The sequence below is a fragment of the Vanessa atalanta genome, chromosome 9 (assembly GCF_905147765.1).
Source record: "Vanessa atalanta chromosome 9, ilVanAtal1.2, whole genome shotgun sequence".
NCBI lineage: Eukaryota > Metazoa > Arthropoda > Insecta > Lepidoptera > Nymphalidae > Vanessa > Vanessa atalanta.
In genome coordinates, this window is record NC_061879.1 from 8623021 (window position 1) to 8642214 (window position 19194).

The 19194-nt window shown below is 32.4% G+C and overlaps 1 protein-coding gene across 2 annotated transcripts in view; it reads right to left on the bottom strand.

The window, feature by feature from the left end:
• Positions 1-5756: 5756 nt before the first annotated feature.
• LOC125066344 (pituitary homeobox homolog Ptx1) overlaps positions 5757-19194 on the bottom strand; it is a 44811-nt gene continuing 31373 nt past the window's right edge. The window contains exons 4-5 of one of the 2 annotated variants that reach the window (XM_047674395.1): positions 16528-16766; positions 5757-6769 (exon numbers count right to left, since the gene is read on the bottom strand). In XM_047674395.1, coding sequence (XP_047530351.1) covers positions 6176-6769; positions 16528-16766 — 833 coding nt within the window. In that variant the 3' untranslated portion in view covers positions 5757-6175. Of the gene's footprint in view, positions 6770-16527; positions 16782-19194 lie in introns of both variants that reach the window. The other variant, XM_047674394.1, reaches the window with a different exon arrangement.

A 19194-nucleotide genomic window follows, 5' to 3' on the forward strand; every position in this document is an offset into this window, starting at 1 on the left:
TAAAAAAATTTTTTGAAACAAATAAGTACTAAAATTGTTATTGCTTAAATGGAGAGCACTGTAGGAACCACATTACATATACACAGTTTTCACAGTTTTCGACCTTCATTCTAGCCTTAAATTTATAATCTATATAGAAACACCTAATGCTTAGTTTATTTAAAACAAAAAAAGTGAAATTCGAATTCAATTTAGGAAATAATAAATATTTCATAAAATTATTTCTGTGTCTGTAGTGAAAAACTGAAATGATTTCCAGATTTATGATACTCTGACACCCCTTACAGTTCAAGCAGAAAATGTTATAAAGTTCGATAAACTCTTTTTATACGTAATTCGATGAGATCGAAACAGTTTCCAGCTTTCCGAGAATTAATTATCCTACAAGCCTCGTATATTGCCTGGCCTATTCAGATATTTGAGCGTCTGCATCATTGCGAGTAGTTGTAACCACGACAACGTAATCTATCTCCCTCTGCCAGCCCCGGTAAAAGCTTATGCTAACGCGAAATTTATACCAATTCAATTTAATGCACCTTTATCGGAAATTTATAAAAGCCGTGCTGCTTGCTACTCTTATAGATGCTACATGGACATTCGTCTTTGATACTCAATTTCTCATTCAAATCAATTATATTCTTTCTGATAATATATTACCACTAAACCGGAGCTGGAATTGTCAAGAGAGTAAAACATGTTAATCTTAGATTACAGGTTTGAATCTGGAGAAGCTCTACTGTTTCATCCTGTACTTAATTTGTGATTATAATTCATCCCTTACTCGATGAAGAAAAATATCGTCGGTAACCCTGCAATCCCTTAGAATTAAAAGCTGCCATGTCACACATGTGTACCAACCCACATTGCAGCAGCGTGGTGGAATCAGCTCCAAACTTTTCTTCAATAGGCGAAGATGTCTTAGCCCCAGTAGTGGGAAATTAATATTGTGCAAAGCAACCTGTAACGATGACGCTAGTTTGAAATTTTAATTATATTGTTCTGAAAAAAATTAGTTATTCAAGCCAATATTATATTTTATTAAATCATAATGCTCTATTTGCCTGTAGTGCTACATATAGTGACTTATCTATTAAATATATTAGTATATGTTATTGAAATACAAATATTTTGCGCATCTCTAATAGTTCTGGCAGTGAATACATGGGCCACGTCCTGAGGGACATTTTTCTGTTGTAATGACGTTAACTTTTTAATATATATCTCTGAATGTAAGCTTCACATTAAGATACTATATAGCCTATCTTCTTCCTGAAACTCTTCTTAATGAAAGAACCATATCGTACCGATATGTAAGTTTTGCCATAATACGATAAACAAATAAAAATCCTTTTGACGTGAGTATGATGCTTAGAGAGCTACTTTATTTGCGATGTACATCGTAATTCTTGCAGAATTTGAAATGTAAATGTTGACCGTATATATAAAATATGGTATATCTATTTATTAAAGTTCAGTGAATTTTCTCGTACAGTGTCACTGATATAATTACAATAGGAAATTAACCTGCGAATTCTAGTTTATGTGTGCATGAGCTTTTTTTTTTAAGACAAAAACAATGGTAGTGTTTTTTGCTTAAGAGTTTTTTATTTGTTTTAAACAATTTTTCTCAGATATAAAATTTGTTTGTAGGTACTTATGATAGGACTTTCTTAAGTATTTGTACTTTGTGGTTTAAATATGTCCTTCGGTTTTTAATAGCGTTTACGTGAAATGGAACGCTTAACAAGAGAGATAAAAAAAAAAGAATAATTTAAATGTTAATATATGAACTATTTGTTACATTATTCATTGAATATATCAAATAATATGTTATGAAAGTATAAATATATTCGGTCATGAAGGCGCGCCGCTTCACTTTAAAATAATTATTTTGAATTAAACTAACTTCACTGATATAATCTACATATCTAGCTTTCTAAAATCCGTTACTTTAAAACAAGTAACATCTTCGATTGAGATTTTAGAGATGTATTATTCATAATACATCCAGTATGTCTTAGCTTTGTTTTGTATTAATATTGTACTAGACGTTTGCGTATCGACACATGCTTTTTAAAGATTTTGTGTTAGTTTTACATTCTGTATCACATCAGTAATATTTAAAAAGACAATACTAAATAATATGCAAAAAACTGAATCGTTTCTTTGTATAATAAAATAGTTTATACGTGTATTTTGGTAATATAAATTATACCTTAAGGTAATAGTTAAATGGAAAATAGAAATATGTAACGCCCTGTTTCAATTGTCAAAGGTCTGAATCGTGTGAAAATATATTCGGCTCTCTCTTGCGTATTTTATGTATTAGAATATAATTGTTTAATGAAAATTAAAGAGTTCACACAAACTTGAGCGCCTCCAGAGTATTTGCATATGGTTTATATTTGTTCGCCGCTAATATGACCACGACTCCGAATTTCGCAATAACTCAAGTGGTTCTTAAATCGACTAGGGAACGTACACATACTATCTGTTCTATACTGTATTATATGAATCCTGAATTTACTTTTTACTTTAAATAGCGTTTCGAGTTTCTATATTCTATCTATGAACTATTACTTCGTTTACATAGAAATCTCCCTCTTAAAACTCCTGCTCACACTACTTCCTTCTATTTTCTAAATCCATCTCTGTTAAATGTGTTCAAAAGTGGAATTTTCTTCCTCTTAATTTAAGACTTCCTAAGTCTCACGCGTTTTTTGAATGCCATCTAAAACAAACACCTTTTGTCGCTAGATATACAATAATTATTTGGTATATGTATGTATCATCTTGTTTGCATATGTATAACTGTTCCTTTATAATAAGACAATAAAGAGTATTTTTATCGTTAACAAAGTTACTGAATCGTATTGGATCGAAGATTTAATTATAATAATAGTTTGTGGGTTAAGAATTTAATTTACGACTCTATACCTATAATGGAACATTCTTACAGTTTTGTAACAATTTATAAAGTCTTATAAAATACTAACCAAAGAGATGTTTTATGTTATATAGTTTAATCTCCCTCTTACTCGATGTTGCTATTAAATAGCTCTCTCTCGCTCGCTATTTTTTAATATATTGGTATTATAAAAAAACACTAAAGCAAAATCATTATTACGTTAGGTGATTTCTCCACAGCTAGCTTGGCCGACACTTTTATCTGTTTTAATTTATTCGAAATTGTTACCACAAATTAAAAGTTTCGGTTTATTTTTCGGCTAACAATATTAATGAAATGATTCGGAGTAATATATACAAATAAATCCGGCTTTAGATTGCCATTGTTTTACCTTGGTTGTTGTTGTTAAATCGGTTTAATACTTTAACTTCTGTTAGGACCATATCATATTAGTATAAAGTAGTAAAATTGTCTACGTTTAAATCCAATTGTCAATAATTAGATCCGTATCAAAGTTTTGGATAACAACAGAGTGATCATTGTCCATTGGAGCTAATAATGAACTTTCGTTTAATTCTAGAAAGATCACACAAACTTTTGACAATTTAATAAGTTTGACTATATTAAAAAGAAGAAAAATTTTACTCATCTCTACATTTTCCTTGTTTTTTAAAATAAAAGCTAATGAAGATGTTTGGAATAATCACAGTTGTCAAAATAAAATATAATGAATTATAACTATTATACTATAATTATATAATAAATGTTTATATATTATATAATGAGTTATGACTACATAGAGATTTATACTTTTACACTTTGTTCCTTTAATATGGCAAAACTTCAGATACATTCCGTCCTTGAAGCAAATTTGAATAAATAATTTTGTTTTTTTTGTCTTGCAAAACTAAAGCACACAGAAACATAGTGACTTACGATTTCGTCTGAAATTAAGTCTCTCGTTATGAAACATGAATGAATAATATATATATTTTCCAGCTCAAGCAAACCGGCTTAGTTATTTCATTGTATTTCCTAATTAAATTAAAATATTTTTTAATATTATATTATTAAATTTGAAATTAGTTTTATAAATCACTTAATTGTACTTGATTCCTACCACCTTAAATAATATTGTAAATTCCTATACGTCAAAAATATAACCCGGAATATAACATTATTAAAGTATTCGTCCTTCGTCGGTTCGGGTATTTAACAAAAGAATAGATTTTTTTTATTCAAAGAAAAGTCTTTGTAAAGGAATAACTGCTAGAGCTGATCAGTACGATCAAAGATAAACTATCTGTTGTAGTGGTCGTACCGCGAGTTATATTATGAATTATTGTGACATTAAATTGCGATCGAAGAAAAGAGTTGTGAAATAAAACGATTCCAGTACTCGGTGATATTTTTTTTTTATTATGACTAGAGGTTTTTTAAGTTACAAAACAATCAGTTATCCGTTAAATACATTTACAAAATAATGCGAAATAACTTAGTTCGTATATATTTTGTTTGATATGTATAAAATGAAAACCTCGAATTATTACATTTTGAATAATTATTTACATTATAATCTTTACAATTACATAATTAGGCACACAGAAGTAGGTTTTACTAATTCGTGTTAATTTATTCTCACTATTCTCTGGAATAATAGCGCTATGAAATGTTCAATTCGATTCAATTTATTCATTCCAATAACAATTATCATTCAAACAATGATACATTTTTATTTGAAATTATTTTATAATCAGCTTATTTACTTTGGAACAACATGAATACAATTAATAAATTAATTCCAAACATTACTTTTATATTGTGACAGTTTTACAATAAAGATATTTTTGTAATGATCGATATTATCGATTTGTTATATATTTCTTATTTGGTTTGTATATCATGTTTTAGTCATTTTAATTACTATGACATGTTATTTATATTAGGAAAGCGCTTAGATTTCAAAGAATAATTAGTCTTTGTCGTTCTAATGACAATAAAATTCAACCGCTACATAGATACAAATATTTACATTTTAATTGGAAGATAATAAATATTAAGTACACGTATTAATAATGAGATCTTGGTTACATTAATCTCATTCAAAGGTCTGCATCTTTTTAAATATTTCAGTAAAAGGTTCTTCCACTGTCATTAATTTACAGCGTATGTTTGAAATCAAAAAGATACTTTACAAAAAGTAAAAGTATATTTACAATATCAGCATATATGTTTTACATTTCAGTGTGTGCATGTCAGTCTTTTATGTTTCTCATTGATAACATTAAAGAAAACTACATACACATCTATATAGGAACAAACTTACAGAAAAATATATATTTTCTTACCACAGTGGAAGATCACCTTTATAAACATTTCCAAAACACCCTTAGTGTTCTTTCGATTTATATTAAAATATAAAATAATGGTATTTTTTACTAAGACTTTGGTTTGTTTAATTAAGTATATTTACATGTAAGTTAAATAATTATTTTGTATGAATATTATTTTTCAAATCGTTTTTATATTGCATTATTTACGACGGGGCTCGACCTTTAAAGTTTAAACGTTTTGAAGAGAAAATCTTAATATTTTTAAATTGATGAAAAATATTTAAAAATCAACTGATAAAGTATTTACAGTGTCATAAGTTAATTGATTTATTTTTAATTTTGTGTGAAATATTGTAACATCGATCGGGAGATGTCTTAAAATATAAATTAATACTTATTAAAATAATTTGAAAATACCTCTCTATCATTGAGGTGAATGTCACCAAATGCATTTTAACATATTATATAATCATAAATTTCAAATAACAGAACTTTACACTACAATTAAATGCTTCGAAATAAAGTAAATTTTGTAAAAATAAATAACCTAAATATATTTACAACGAACGCCGTCAAGGTACACAATTGAAAAAAATCTTATATTAATCTACATACATTTAAGCTTGTAAAAATTGCACACATCGCTTTGGTATACGTACATACATAGCTACATATTTACAAAATAATGTCTAGAACGAATCGTTTAGTTTTTATTGCCCGTAGTTTCGTAACCTATCAAATGGGATCTCACGTAATGAGGTCGAGCGAAGTCTCCGATGTCGACTCATTAGTCGAACCATTCCCAGAGGTGGCGGTAAAGGCCGTGCGCGTGCGCGGCGCTGGAATGCGCCCGCGCCGGCGGCGACTAGGAAGCGCGTGCGGCTGCGAGTAACGGCGCTGGCGATCGCGTCTCGTCTCGGCCGCGGGCCTCGTCTCAAAGCACGCGGTCCGACACGCCCACCCCGCCCGCCGCGTACTGACATGCAGACAACGGGGCTGACCCTGCACGCGACACAGGTGACACTGTGCCGTATCCGCTACTAAAACCAGATGAGTGTTGCTTCGCCTTCAGTCGGAGGGATGCGATAGATGACGACATCGCCGGGCATGGCTCCGCACGGTACATACTATAAGGATTCGGTGGTGCCGTGTACGGACATGGCGCTACTCCGCCACCGACACTGGCAGAACCGCCTACGCCACCCATGCCACCTCCACCAACTCCGCCCATTGACGTCGCGGTATTGAAACAGTTTACAGAACCTTGATGATGGCTCGCAGGGACGACAGAGCCCAGTGGATTGACAGGCCATGGAAAGCTTTTAGTACCAAGCGGACTAGGTACTTTCGCCGCCCAGTTATTGTAAGGATAAGACGAATACAACGCATCCGTATCTGGAAACGGTTGCATTAGACCGTTAAACTGCGTACTAAAACCATTCTTGAAATCTGCAGCGGCAGCGGCAGCAGCGTTCATGGCGTTTCTTTCACGTTTCCGCCATTTAGCTCTCCGGTTTTTGAACCACACCTGTAACAAAATTACGTATTATTTTCAAATTTTAAAATTAAGCCGTAACTGGCTACAAAAGTTTTGACCGGATTCAGAATCTGAACACGGACTTCGTTGCGTGGGGCCCCATTAACTTTACTCATTACGAAGTTGACAGAAAGACGCGCAGCATCGGCGTATTCGAACCACGTAGTTACGGAGGAGGCGAGGACCCCGCCCGACCGCAGCCAACGACCCGTCTAATTGCGGTCGCGAAATGAAGATAAACGAGCATCGCGATTGGACGGGGCGCCTCTGCATCGCCGCTCGCCAGGAACGCGCTCTAGCCACAATAAATGAGCGGTCGACGGAACATACCACGAAGCCTTCGCTGAATCGATGTTGTTATTTAGCGGAGGCCGAAGCCAAAGGCGGAGTGACGCGCGATAAGTCGCCGTGAGCACAGATAACGCGCGCGCTGATGTATGGCCGCGTTCGTCAGCGAGCGATCGATCGCCGACGACACCTCCGCGATAAATTGCGCAATCCACGTAGCGACTGCAATAAATATTGTGCCGGCAGCGGTATTTGTCTCACTCACTGTGGCGTGTTCACCCAGCCGAAACGGTAAATAATACCCTCTTTCCTCGGTTAAGTGAACATAAACGGTCGTTTCCACCCCATATACGAGCGTTTATTTTTCGAAACATAAATTTCACAAATTCAGGTGGACGAGTATTTTGGCATACAGGTAAACCAACAGATATATTATTACCTAATTTTTGTTTTTATGTTTGAACTTCTACTTTTTAAAAATAAACCAGAAAGTAGAACAATTTACATATTACATACGTTTTTCTCTCCATATTACCGATAAACGGGTGAAAATAGCTCTACAGAAACATTAGGGTGTTCAATAATGACAGCGGAATGATATTTATTTAGGTGCACATATGTGGAAATAATTTCCATTATTTGAATAGCGGGCAGCGCAGCGGGGCGTAGGAGACCGGAGGGTCGCGATATTGCGACGGGGCTAATCCTTTAAATATATTATTGTAGGATGTTGAGGCTGTCCTCCGACAGGCATAAGGGGAGAAAGTTTTTAATGTTTCCGAAATCGATACTAATGTTTGTCTTACAGTTCTTCTAGCGCCCCACTTTAAAACACGTTAAGTAAATTAAAATGACTATTAACCGTTTAAAATGAATGTGCTTTAATTTTGAAAATGAATACAATTATGATATTTTATTGTTCGCTGGTTAACTAAACCTAATAAATTTCTAAGCCAATAACCACATTTTAAATTATGAACAGAGCTTTTTACTTTATTTTAAATCATTTACTTATTAATAATTCTTACTTAGACTTAGGAATAGAAAAATAAGAAATTACAAATTAGATACGAGTACATGAGAGGTTTCTTTTAAGTGGAATATTTGTAAATTTTTCCTCAGGCTACACGTCAAAAAAATGAAAAGCCATGATTCCTCTAATAACCGCTTTTCTTTGTATTTTAATTGCTTGTAATTTGGATAATAATTTAATTGAATGCAGTATCGAGTACTGCTATATTCTTTCATTTTCAAATGTAGATATGAATCCACTCAGTTTTCTTTAATAAACATTTAACTCTTACGTGCTTAGTGCTCTTAAGTAATCAATTAACTTCCTCGTAAAGCGCCGTAGATATAACACGTAAAATACAGTACAAGGATATTATCATTATAACATTTTTAACAAGAAAGAAAAAGCATCAGTGTTTTCGGGGATACTGTGGCATCGGGTTATCATGCGGGGCGCGTAGGGCAAGATTAATGCGTCCCATCACCGCTAATACCTTCATCGACCCTGACAGCGACTATGTCTTACGTCGGTTTTCTAGCGAAACAATCCACTTATATATATACATAACATTTAATTTTGCTCTTACTTTTTTCGTGTAAATAAATGACCTATAGGTTTTAATGTACGTATGCATAATGCTGTAACGTCGAAACCAAATATTTTTTTGTTTCTTCACTAGATGTTATTTTTTTTAAAGATTAACTTTTTGCAGATTTTTAATGATTTCTAAAAATAAAGTCTTGTCTATTTGCCGTTTTTTCCAAGATCCTGTATCTGAATTTGGACATAGGACATTGAGGTCTGCAGCCAAACAACGAAGCAGTACAAAAACAATATTTAGTACTATATAGTATATAGCAGTAGGTATTTGCAAAGTAAATATATAATTAAAAAACAATTACACCTAAAACAAAGAAAAATGTCACACTATTACGTAGCGTAAAGTGTATTACGTATTATTTGAAGGCAGTCTATAAATCTGAATAACAAATGAAATATGAAGTTATATCAAACTTTACAAAAACATTAGTCTCATTGTCCGCATAATAAACGCCACAGTGAAAGATGCGACCGCACTATGCGAATAATAAACCTATTTTACGGTCAGCGGGAGCAGGGTTGCTAAATTGACTTAAATTTAAATTAAACTAGAATCACAGTTTTATTAGTGTCATCAATCAAATGACGGTCTATCAGAACCGGTGCTCTTAGATCCTTGGTAAAGGATTATAGTATATATTACCCTAGTAACTGAGGCTATAATACTGTAATTTGATTTACTTTGCCACTATTCGCAAGTCAAATAAACATGGGCTCGAATAAATGGATATGAACCAGGGTTTGACACGTGCGGAATTTAGGGTTGTCACATGTTTGCTTAGGATAAAGTATTTGATCAATATTTTATTTGCCTCCACGAATCGTATTTTTTATAGTAAGTAAGTGCAATTACGCAACCTGATGGTAACCACTGCCCGTAGACATTGGCGCTGCAGGACATAATGTGCCACAAAACTTGGGGACTGAGATGTTATATCCCGTATGGATTTAATTACATTGAATCTCTCACGCTTCGAATCGTAACCCATCAATACTAAGTATTACTGTTTGGTAGTAGAATATGGATACCTATTTCCATTTATATGCTATACCCATTTTAATTTAGTTTCATTTATTTATATTGTTGAACTTCCAACTGTGACAGCCCTCGCGTTATTAAATGCACCCTGCAGAGAAGAGATCTACTTCCTCAATCGGAGACGGAAAAGGACAATTTCGCGCCTCCAACTATTATTACATCTCATTTTTAACATATCTGAATCGTTTTGTCTCCGAAATTTAAAATTTTAACCGACTAATATTGTCACAAAAATATAGATTTTGCAACGTCTTAGATATGAAAATTATAACTGTTTTTGTATTTTATATTTTAGTGATATTTAAAGAATAACCACTTTCCTGCCACGTGTTTTTGTGGGGGGGGGGGTGACGTCGGAACATAAGTATGAAAAAGCTTCATGTTGGTCGATTAATAAGTTAAACGTATCAAACAAACAAACTCCCTATTCCATTGTAATATTGGATAGGATTTAACTGAATTGGTGTAGTGGGTCGTTTACAGAGCTACAGATCCCAAATTGCGGCTTGAATGTGAAATATTAAATACCTAATTCGGTTTTTCTGCCATGAAATTTTCAGCACAAGCAAGGAATTACAAATTCGTGTCTTGGATAACACGTAAACAAACTAGTTGGTCATTCGTCTGATACCTCTACGGTCTTGAGAGATTATCGTCCTATTAGACTATGTGACATGTAGTCGCCGTGTACAATATACGGTCAGGAGAAGTAAAGTGAAACTACTGTAAGGACTTGCGTGTGTTAGATGTAATTCTATAATACGTGAAATTGCGTATATCGACTGCTTCAATTGAGGTTGCATTAAAATAGTTTATTGGAATGCGACCAATACTTTCTCCCTCCTATCTCCTTAAGAGGTCAATAGGGCTTCAGGCTATGTCCGTATCCAAGTATCTATATATACTTATTTATATTTATTTATATACTCTTTATTGCACACCAATATAGACAAAAATAATAGGAGTACAACAAAAAAAAAAAAGAAAAATGTACAATAGGCGGCCTTATCGCTAAAACAGCGATCTCTTCCAGGCAACCTTTGGTAGAGGAGAGAGATAGGATGGTAGGGGTGTACAAATTATTTAATACATAAAAAAAAAAATAAAAAAAAAATAGATACAATATATATATATATATATGTATATATACGATACATAAATAAATATTCCATAAATATATAATTATATAACAATATAATATACATATACATTATAAATATATACATTTACATACTATAGATACTTACATAATAAATAAAATATTGAATTGCAGTATTTCTTCATGAAGCAAGATAGTGCTCTTTTATAATTTTTTTAAAAGAAGTAATAGTTGGTGCACGTCTTGCTTCTAGTGGAAGAGAGTTCCAAAGACGAATTGAATGGACTGTAAATGAGTCACTATAAAAAGATGTTGTATGGGGAGGTATTTTTAGCACCAAATTCTCTTCAGAACGAAGATTATATTATTATTATAATTAGTAATTATATTATTATTACTATATCACTAAAAAATATTTTCTAAATTCAAAGCAGTAAATTAAATTGTAATCCTGCTATTTATTACTAATAATACGTTCTAGTGTATTAAACAACTCAAACTTGATCTAGAATATTTGTTCGACAATATTTCTCTACCCACAAACGAACGTGTTATGACTCCTATTTACTAACAATGAAAACATAGCGTCAATAAATAGAGATTATGTGTGATTACAAAATATATAAGACATCGTCGGTCGAAACCAACGCAATTCATTGAAATAAATTCATCGATAAATCCGGACGAGATCTAACCGATCAAAACACTCAACATTCGGTCTATCAAAACAGGAGGAGGATATCAGTTAGACATTCAGTATTCTAGAAGCTTACCTCGCTACATTTACAATACGTTTCCAATAATAAACTCTATTACATTAATATAAAGTGCAGTTTACAATAGCGTAATTTTGTTGGCAGTATTTGCAGTAACAAATAAATTTGAAATCAGCATCCTTAACATGCATGAACTAACCAACACAGGAATTGATACTTTGTTCTATTTTGTTTCGACTATGTCTTATTTAATATCGATCTTCATTTGAACACGACAAGATAATTATGAGATTATAACTTTTTAATAGAAAAGCTCTGATTAATTTTTAATTTAAGATACGTCGTTTTGATTTCTGTACATACGGATTATTAAAATCTGTAAAAATGGATCTTCTTGCAACATTATTTCATCTTAATATTCTTCGAGCAATGCCCGGAGCCTACTGGGAACCAAGCAGATCCTATTCCATACAAGTTAATTCAGTTTGTGAGAAGATGAGAATGTGGTCAGGCGATTTTCACCATTTCGTTGGTTTAAATGAATTATAATATCGACTAATATTATAATTTGTTTTACTTAATCTACATATATGTACATTCTATACGTGTATTTAGAAACCTTTCGAAACCCACTCAAAAAGCACGTAATCAAAATTTGAGAGTCTCGTAACAGGGACATTTTGTTTCAATTCCAAACATAAACCGATTATGATTGGTGATTTGTATAATTTAAAATAAATGACGAATCAAATCGACTTCAATAAAATTTCAAAACCTTCCACAAGCTGGTATATTCGAACTGTGTTACTCGAAATCGATTGTTCGTTACAAAATCGCGTTAGAAAAAAAGGTTGGTTCGCTAAACTGTGTGCGAGCATCGACAGGCGACATGCTCTAAAAGCATTGTAAAATACCGGACTAGAGCGGTCCACGTAAAATAAATAATGTTACGTGCCGCCTGCCCTGTCGACGGATGCGTAACTGAACTTTTTTTACCAGCACTAAAATGTTTTCGCGTCTTACGCAAATAGTTGGTTAGATAGAAACGAACCAATTTTACGCAGCAATTTTTGCATATCGTACATCTAAAACAAAATTGCTATATATTTATTTTTAATATATAATCATCATCATGATCATCATTGCTAATGTGTATAATAAATCCATATTTGGACGATATTGTCCATCTGTTTAATAAATCTTTATGATAATATATATTTTTTAAAAGTCTTATTAATTTACCATACATACGCTTTAAAAGGACTATACTTTAAGGCTATACATAAAATATGGTTTTGAGTTATAGCGGTTTAAGTTTCCAACTCACTTGCTTTTTATCTGACTACGATTTAAAACGACGATTAAATAACATAACACGTGTTTTTATACAAATGTAAAAAAAAATCTCTACTAAATCGTATTGGCTTACAGCTTTACTTGCGTCCATTATGACTGAAAAAAATTACAGATAATTAACATCCAGTCTTTTTATTCGTTTTCAGTTGATAGTCTGAGAGGTATGAATAAATCATGAAGTTACATGCAACGCTACATGCGCGCATGGTGACAAATGTTAATAGTTTCTTACTGTCCATTACTCACCAAACGATCGATCGTAAATAAATTTTACTCCAATTCAAATAGTTGTCATGAAAAAGCATTGAATTTGCAATCGTTAAAATAAAACCCAGTTAAATGCAACTCTTTCAATGTAAGTACAGTCTAACTTAGCTTATTTATTATTTTTAAACAGCCACCAAAATATAATTACTAAAAAAAAACTGAGTACGAAAACGTGAATTATTTATAAAGAAATAATCCATGCGTTAATACAGTCGTCATCCCTGTCAACAGAACATACGAAATGTAATACAAAAATTACTAGTATTTGTATCAGGATCGATGGGTTAATACTCTGTCACGGAATACGATACGTTTGTAGCGAATGAAACGTGCCGGGAGTCGTTTCACGGACGATTGCCTTGACGGCTAGACCCATTTGCGTTTTCTCAGAACATTGGGAGCAATTTTCGTTGATACGCATTGACAAACATCATTTTACTTGTACAACACTGTTTTGGATGTTATTATAGAACTTAGTGTAATCGAGAAAAACGAATTATAATAATCGTAATTTCTACCGCCTCGATCGATCTTCTACATTCTATATAATTATTATAATATCTTTAACTTTCTATTTTAGCATTAGCAGCCCGTAAATGTCCCACTGCTGGGATAAAGGCCTCCTCTCCTTTGAGGAGAAGGTTTGGAGCATATTCCACCACGCTGCTCCAATGCGGGTTGGCGGAATACACATGTGGCAGAATTTCGTTGAAATTAGACACATGCAGGTTTCCTCACGATGTTTTCCTTCACCGCCGAGCACGAGATGAATTATAAACACAAATTAAGCACATGAAATTTCAGTGGTGCCTGCCTGGGCTTGAACCCGAAATCATCGGTTAAGATGCACGCGTTCTAACCACTGGGCCATCTCGACTCTCTATTACAAACATTAATTTATGTAGAAATAATAAATTATTTCCAGATAAATATATTTCATACAAATAAATTATAGTAACTTTAGTTAAACTGATATTTTAACATATGAATATATGTTAAAATATCAGTTTTTCAAATAATTTGGCAATCTGTTAAAGAGCTTCACTTCTTCATACGGTATTGTTTTCTTAACAGAATTATTTAGTTAACTGTAATTTATGTTAATTTCTGAGATTATATGTGAGCTTTATCATGTGGTTTACTACGAGATTTTTGAAACTTCTTTGTAAGAGATTAAGAATTAATTAATTTTCTTTACATTATAATGTTGTAGTGTTGAATAGTGCAGTGATATAAAACTTTAATAGTCCTTTGTGCAGTGGATACTGAGTGTTATGGGATTATTTAGACCGAATATTTATGTAGCCATCGGTGTTGTTTAAAGATAAACATATTTGTTATATTTGTATTAACTGCTTAATATACGACATCCGGAAAATTATTTCAACGAAAGTCTGAATCAGACCAAAATGTTACCGAAACAGCCAACAGCCAGTAGCTGAAGAATTTATGAATAAGAAACTAAATATATGTATGTAGGTATGTAAATATGTGAATTAAACGATAACGCATGGTCCGAAGTGTCACTCGTAATTTGCAAGTGTGGTAAAGAAAACATCGTATTAACATATCATATTTTAAGAGCCAATAAGCAGGCAATGACCCTAATGAGTGGGTAACAAAAATAATGTCGGGCGATTTATCGGTGCGCGCGCGCACAGATTTATTGGAGAGATGCGCAGACGAGCGCACGCTAATCCCCGCGTCAGGGCTGTCACGTGCTTAAAATATGTCTGAATTAGATTTTGTGCTCCATTCTATTTTTTTTATGTCAACTGTCTATAAGTTAATGTTTGCATTTAAAAAAGGTGATGTACAGCTACATAAATGAAAAAATAAAAAAATAAAATATGAGCTAATTAAATCAATTCAAAACATTTTTAAATAGATATATTATTCTAAAATAATGAATGATAATTATTTATGTATTCCCTGGGGACTGTATGATAATTTTGTATTGATAACGAATATATATTTAGAGAATAATGTTGAAATATTTTGATATAGATTTGATTTAACATTAATGGCAATAGATACAGAATTATATTACATTTCTGAAAACAAAATCCGAATAGAAGGCTATTTTCAAGAAAGTTTATACCTAAGTAAATAACTATATTATTATTATTTTTTAATTCATAAAATAAGTGTGATAATATATAAAATATATATACTTATATTTTGATTTTATATAAATTATAAATTGTTTTATATTGTTATAAAAGTAAGCAGACTTTCATATCAACTGTTATTTTAATAATGTTATTGTCTTAAGCATTACAATTACATTATTGACAACCCTACTAACAAGGAGAAATAACGTTTTAAAGAGCACATGCGGTCTTTCAGTACAGACTGCTACGACTCGAAATTAATATCTAACACTTGAAATGTACCGGTATCATCTCTGAATATATCGATTTACACATATCTGCAAAGGCAAATAGCTATATGATCAACAGTACGTAGCTATATTTATATATATACTTTATCACAATTTATATAGAAACAAGGTAAACATGACAATCTTCTAAATGTAGCCGTACTGTATTTTGCATAAATATGTTTATTCAAATTTAATAAACATTTGGGATGATGACAACTCGGAAAGACAAAGTAATCGAAATTTCTTATGTTACATAACTGATATCTACACAGTTTTAAAAAATATTAAAACTAGGTACAACTACAAATAAAACGGAATGCATTTCTCTAAATTAAGCGCTATCAAACGACACGAGTGATCATAAATAACCTTATATTACCGATTTTCTCCCGTTAAAAAAACCATCGTAAACTTCTTTACAGTGTCTCTAATGTGACATTAACAAGAATTTGCTGAAATAGCACGTTTCGGAGCTTAAGACTATGACATTAACACTCCACATTGCGAAGAAACCGAAAAATATTCTACGTATTCAGAACATTGTAAATAGTACAAGCCGAGTAGAACCGCAGAATCTCTAACAGGGCCTTCCAAAACTATTGACAGTGTGTGGATGCGATCACATTTAAGCCGTGGATTATGAAAAGACCGAAATAGACGGTTCAAATCCTTAAGGATTAAAGGATTTCGTGTTCCGTTCGACGGTGAGCTACAAAAATATATCGAATGCGCGCCGGATGCAACGATTAGTATAAACATCTCGCTCGTTAATATTGTGATACACCTTCAGTATCTGTAACACAATAACTGGCCTCGTGTCGATTGTGCAAACTATTTAACACAATTTAGTCGGGCCATAAAAAATTGAGACCCTTGTACTAATAATGAAATAAATATAAAGCTTTTCCATTGGATAAGTATTACTATTAAATATTAATATAACATTTGCATTATTATTTTAAATATAATGGACGAATTCAACTCACCCTAACTCGTGCTTCTGTAAGGTTTGTCCACATTGCGATCTCCTCGCGTGTGGACATGTCAGGATAGCGGTTTCTCGCAAACGTCGCCTCAAGCTCCTGTAACTGCTGGCTGGTGAAGTGCGTGCGCTGCCGTCGCTGTCTCTTGTTTTTCTTGTCGCCTTTGTCGTCTAGAGGCTCATCGGGGCCCACGCCAGGCGTTGTCGACTCCGTCTTGATAGTCGGCTCTGTCAGAGGACGACCTAGGAATGATGACACTACTATAAATCGACTAATAATTAAACGAATTAATATTTATTGGGACACACTCAATATAATAAGTAAGACGGTATTTTTATGTTATATTAATTAGATTTCAATGTTTTTTTTTTGTCTATTTAATTAATAGATTTGCACTTTCTATAGAACTAGTTTCAGACTGTGGTTTCGCCCGCGTGTGAGGGGGTAGTGGGTTTTCAGTATCACTAACAATTTGTATGCAAAATTTCATAGTGATCGGTTGAGTAGTTAAGCCATAAAGGCGTAACAAACAAACACCCACCTTGTAATATTAGTTTGCTTACTTAGTTTAGTTAAATTGTATCGTACCTATATATACATTTATAACTAGAAAAATTAAAAGATTATAGCACTGCAATTACTTTAAACAATAATATACAAAAAGCTATACAATACTACGATATATAATAATATTATACAAAAGTATAATATTATTATATATCGTATATATACGAGCATATATATATATGCTCGTACCAACTGGAATTCAAATGCATTACGTTCTCAAAGCACGCCCCACATCACATTTCGTATGTTTATTCAAATATCTCTGAAACTACTGGTCCTAGAGAGAGTGCGTCACAATGTCTATTTAAAGAAAACTATATATTTTTTATAAAGATTAATATTGTGTGTACATAACTAAATGCAATTCAGTTGACAAATCTACTTAAGATAAGTATGTATGTAGCATATACATTTATGCTTTACTGACTTTTCTATAAAAATTTAAGAGATCTACAAAGATTTCGAGTTCGTTTCGAGAGCTCTTGGACTGTACTGGACTTGGACTTTAAAAATTTCTCTTCGTCTATTAAAACTATAATAACCTGCCATAAATAAGAAGTGTATTATATCAATCTGATTAGTAATTTTGTATGAATCCGGAATATAAACCAACAATCAAAACTTACGTCTATTAATTATTATTATGATATAATAATAATTATGTAATTTCGTTTTAAGAAATCATAAGCGATTAAGTTGTTAGTTCAAATCAATATACTCTATGTATTTAAGGAAATGAAGTGCCATGTAATCCTTTGTAGCTTATAATTTAATCTTTACTAAAGTGATGTTTATATTACGTAAAAATCGTATTTATATTTCGAAATATCTATGTCACAAATCCGCGAAGTGACACTTAAAATACGGCATCATAAACTCAAGTGTTACCACAGGATAAAAATAATTTCAACTGCTTACAAATGAAAAATATTGAATCATGACCGACGGTAGCGCGCCGCTAATACTAAGGATTAGGCGCAGGCGCACCCAACTTTTACGACGCAGCTGTAAATTCGTTGTTCTCAATGATCGACGTCACACCATAAAGTAATTTATGACAAAGATAATAAATCTTTTTTTTTTTTCATATCGTCTATTTTTATTTAAAAGGGTATCAATCGATTATATAAATAACCATTATTATTGTATGCACGTACTGTGACGTAGGTAATTGCATATTTTTGTCGAGTTATCAAATTAATTATCTAATTCTAAGAACTAAATGACCTTTACCGTCAAAAACAACGTTTCTATATCAATCATGTTATTATGAAAATCGTCGACTGAACCATGAGTTCTTTGACCAACTTCCATGGCCATTTTTATTTTCGAACTGTGCCTTGCTTTTTGACATACGGGCCTTGATAACGTCTCCATTTGGTAGGGCGAGTAGTGAGTACTGAGACTTAAATAGGATGTTGATAGTACACTTAAGGGCTCAACCGATGCAGCATAAGTGCCTTATTTGAGGCCGCGGCTCGGCCTAGGACGTCAACGACGACGACGACTATGGAATGACCAAAAAATATATAACGCTGTTGTTTATAGAGCAATCTACCTTGATCGATAAGTAAGTAATTTTGGTACATATCGTCGCTTAGTAATTAACGTACTCTATGTAAATATTTTAAAGAAAATAATGATAAATATAAATATGATTTATACTCTTTAACACTCAAGAATAATGAAGCTTTCTACTACTTAAAATATAATAATATAATACTGAATGTTTATAATTGGTTTATTAGTTCCGGATATTACCCCCCTATATACGAACAAACAAATTTTACGATAATAGTACAGGTAAAAATACAAATTAAAAAACGAATATGACATATTTCTGACATATTTAACTTAAAAAGCAGTCAAATCATCCAATACTAAACGATACACATTTAATAATCAAAAAGTAACTAAAATCTTAAAATCTATTTACCGTCAGGACCAAAAAATACACACAAAACGAAACCGGGACTATTCTGTAGTGTACGTAATAACAGTTTATATCTTGTAGTTCATTTTATAAGCAGATAAATTGATTTGCCAAATTGAACGTAACATATTTTAAGGGTAATTATGTCAGACCAAATGTCGGGTAAACAG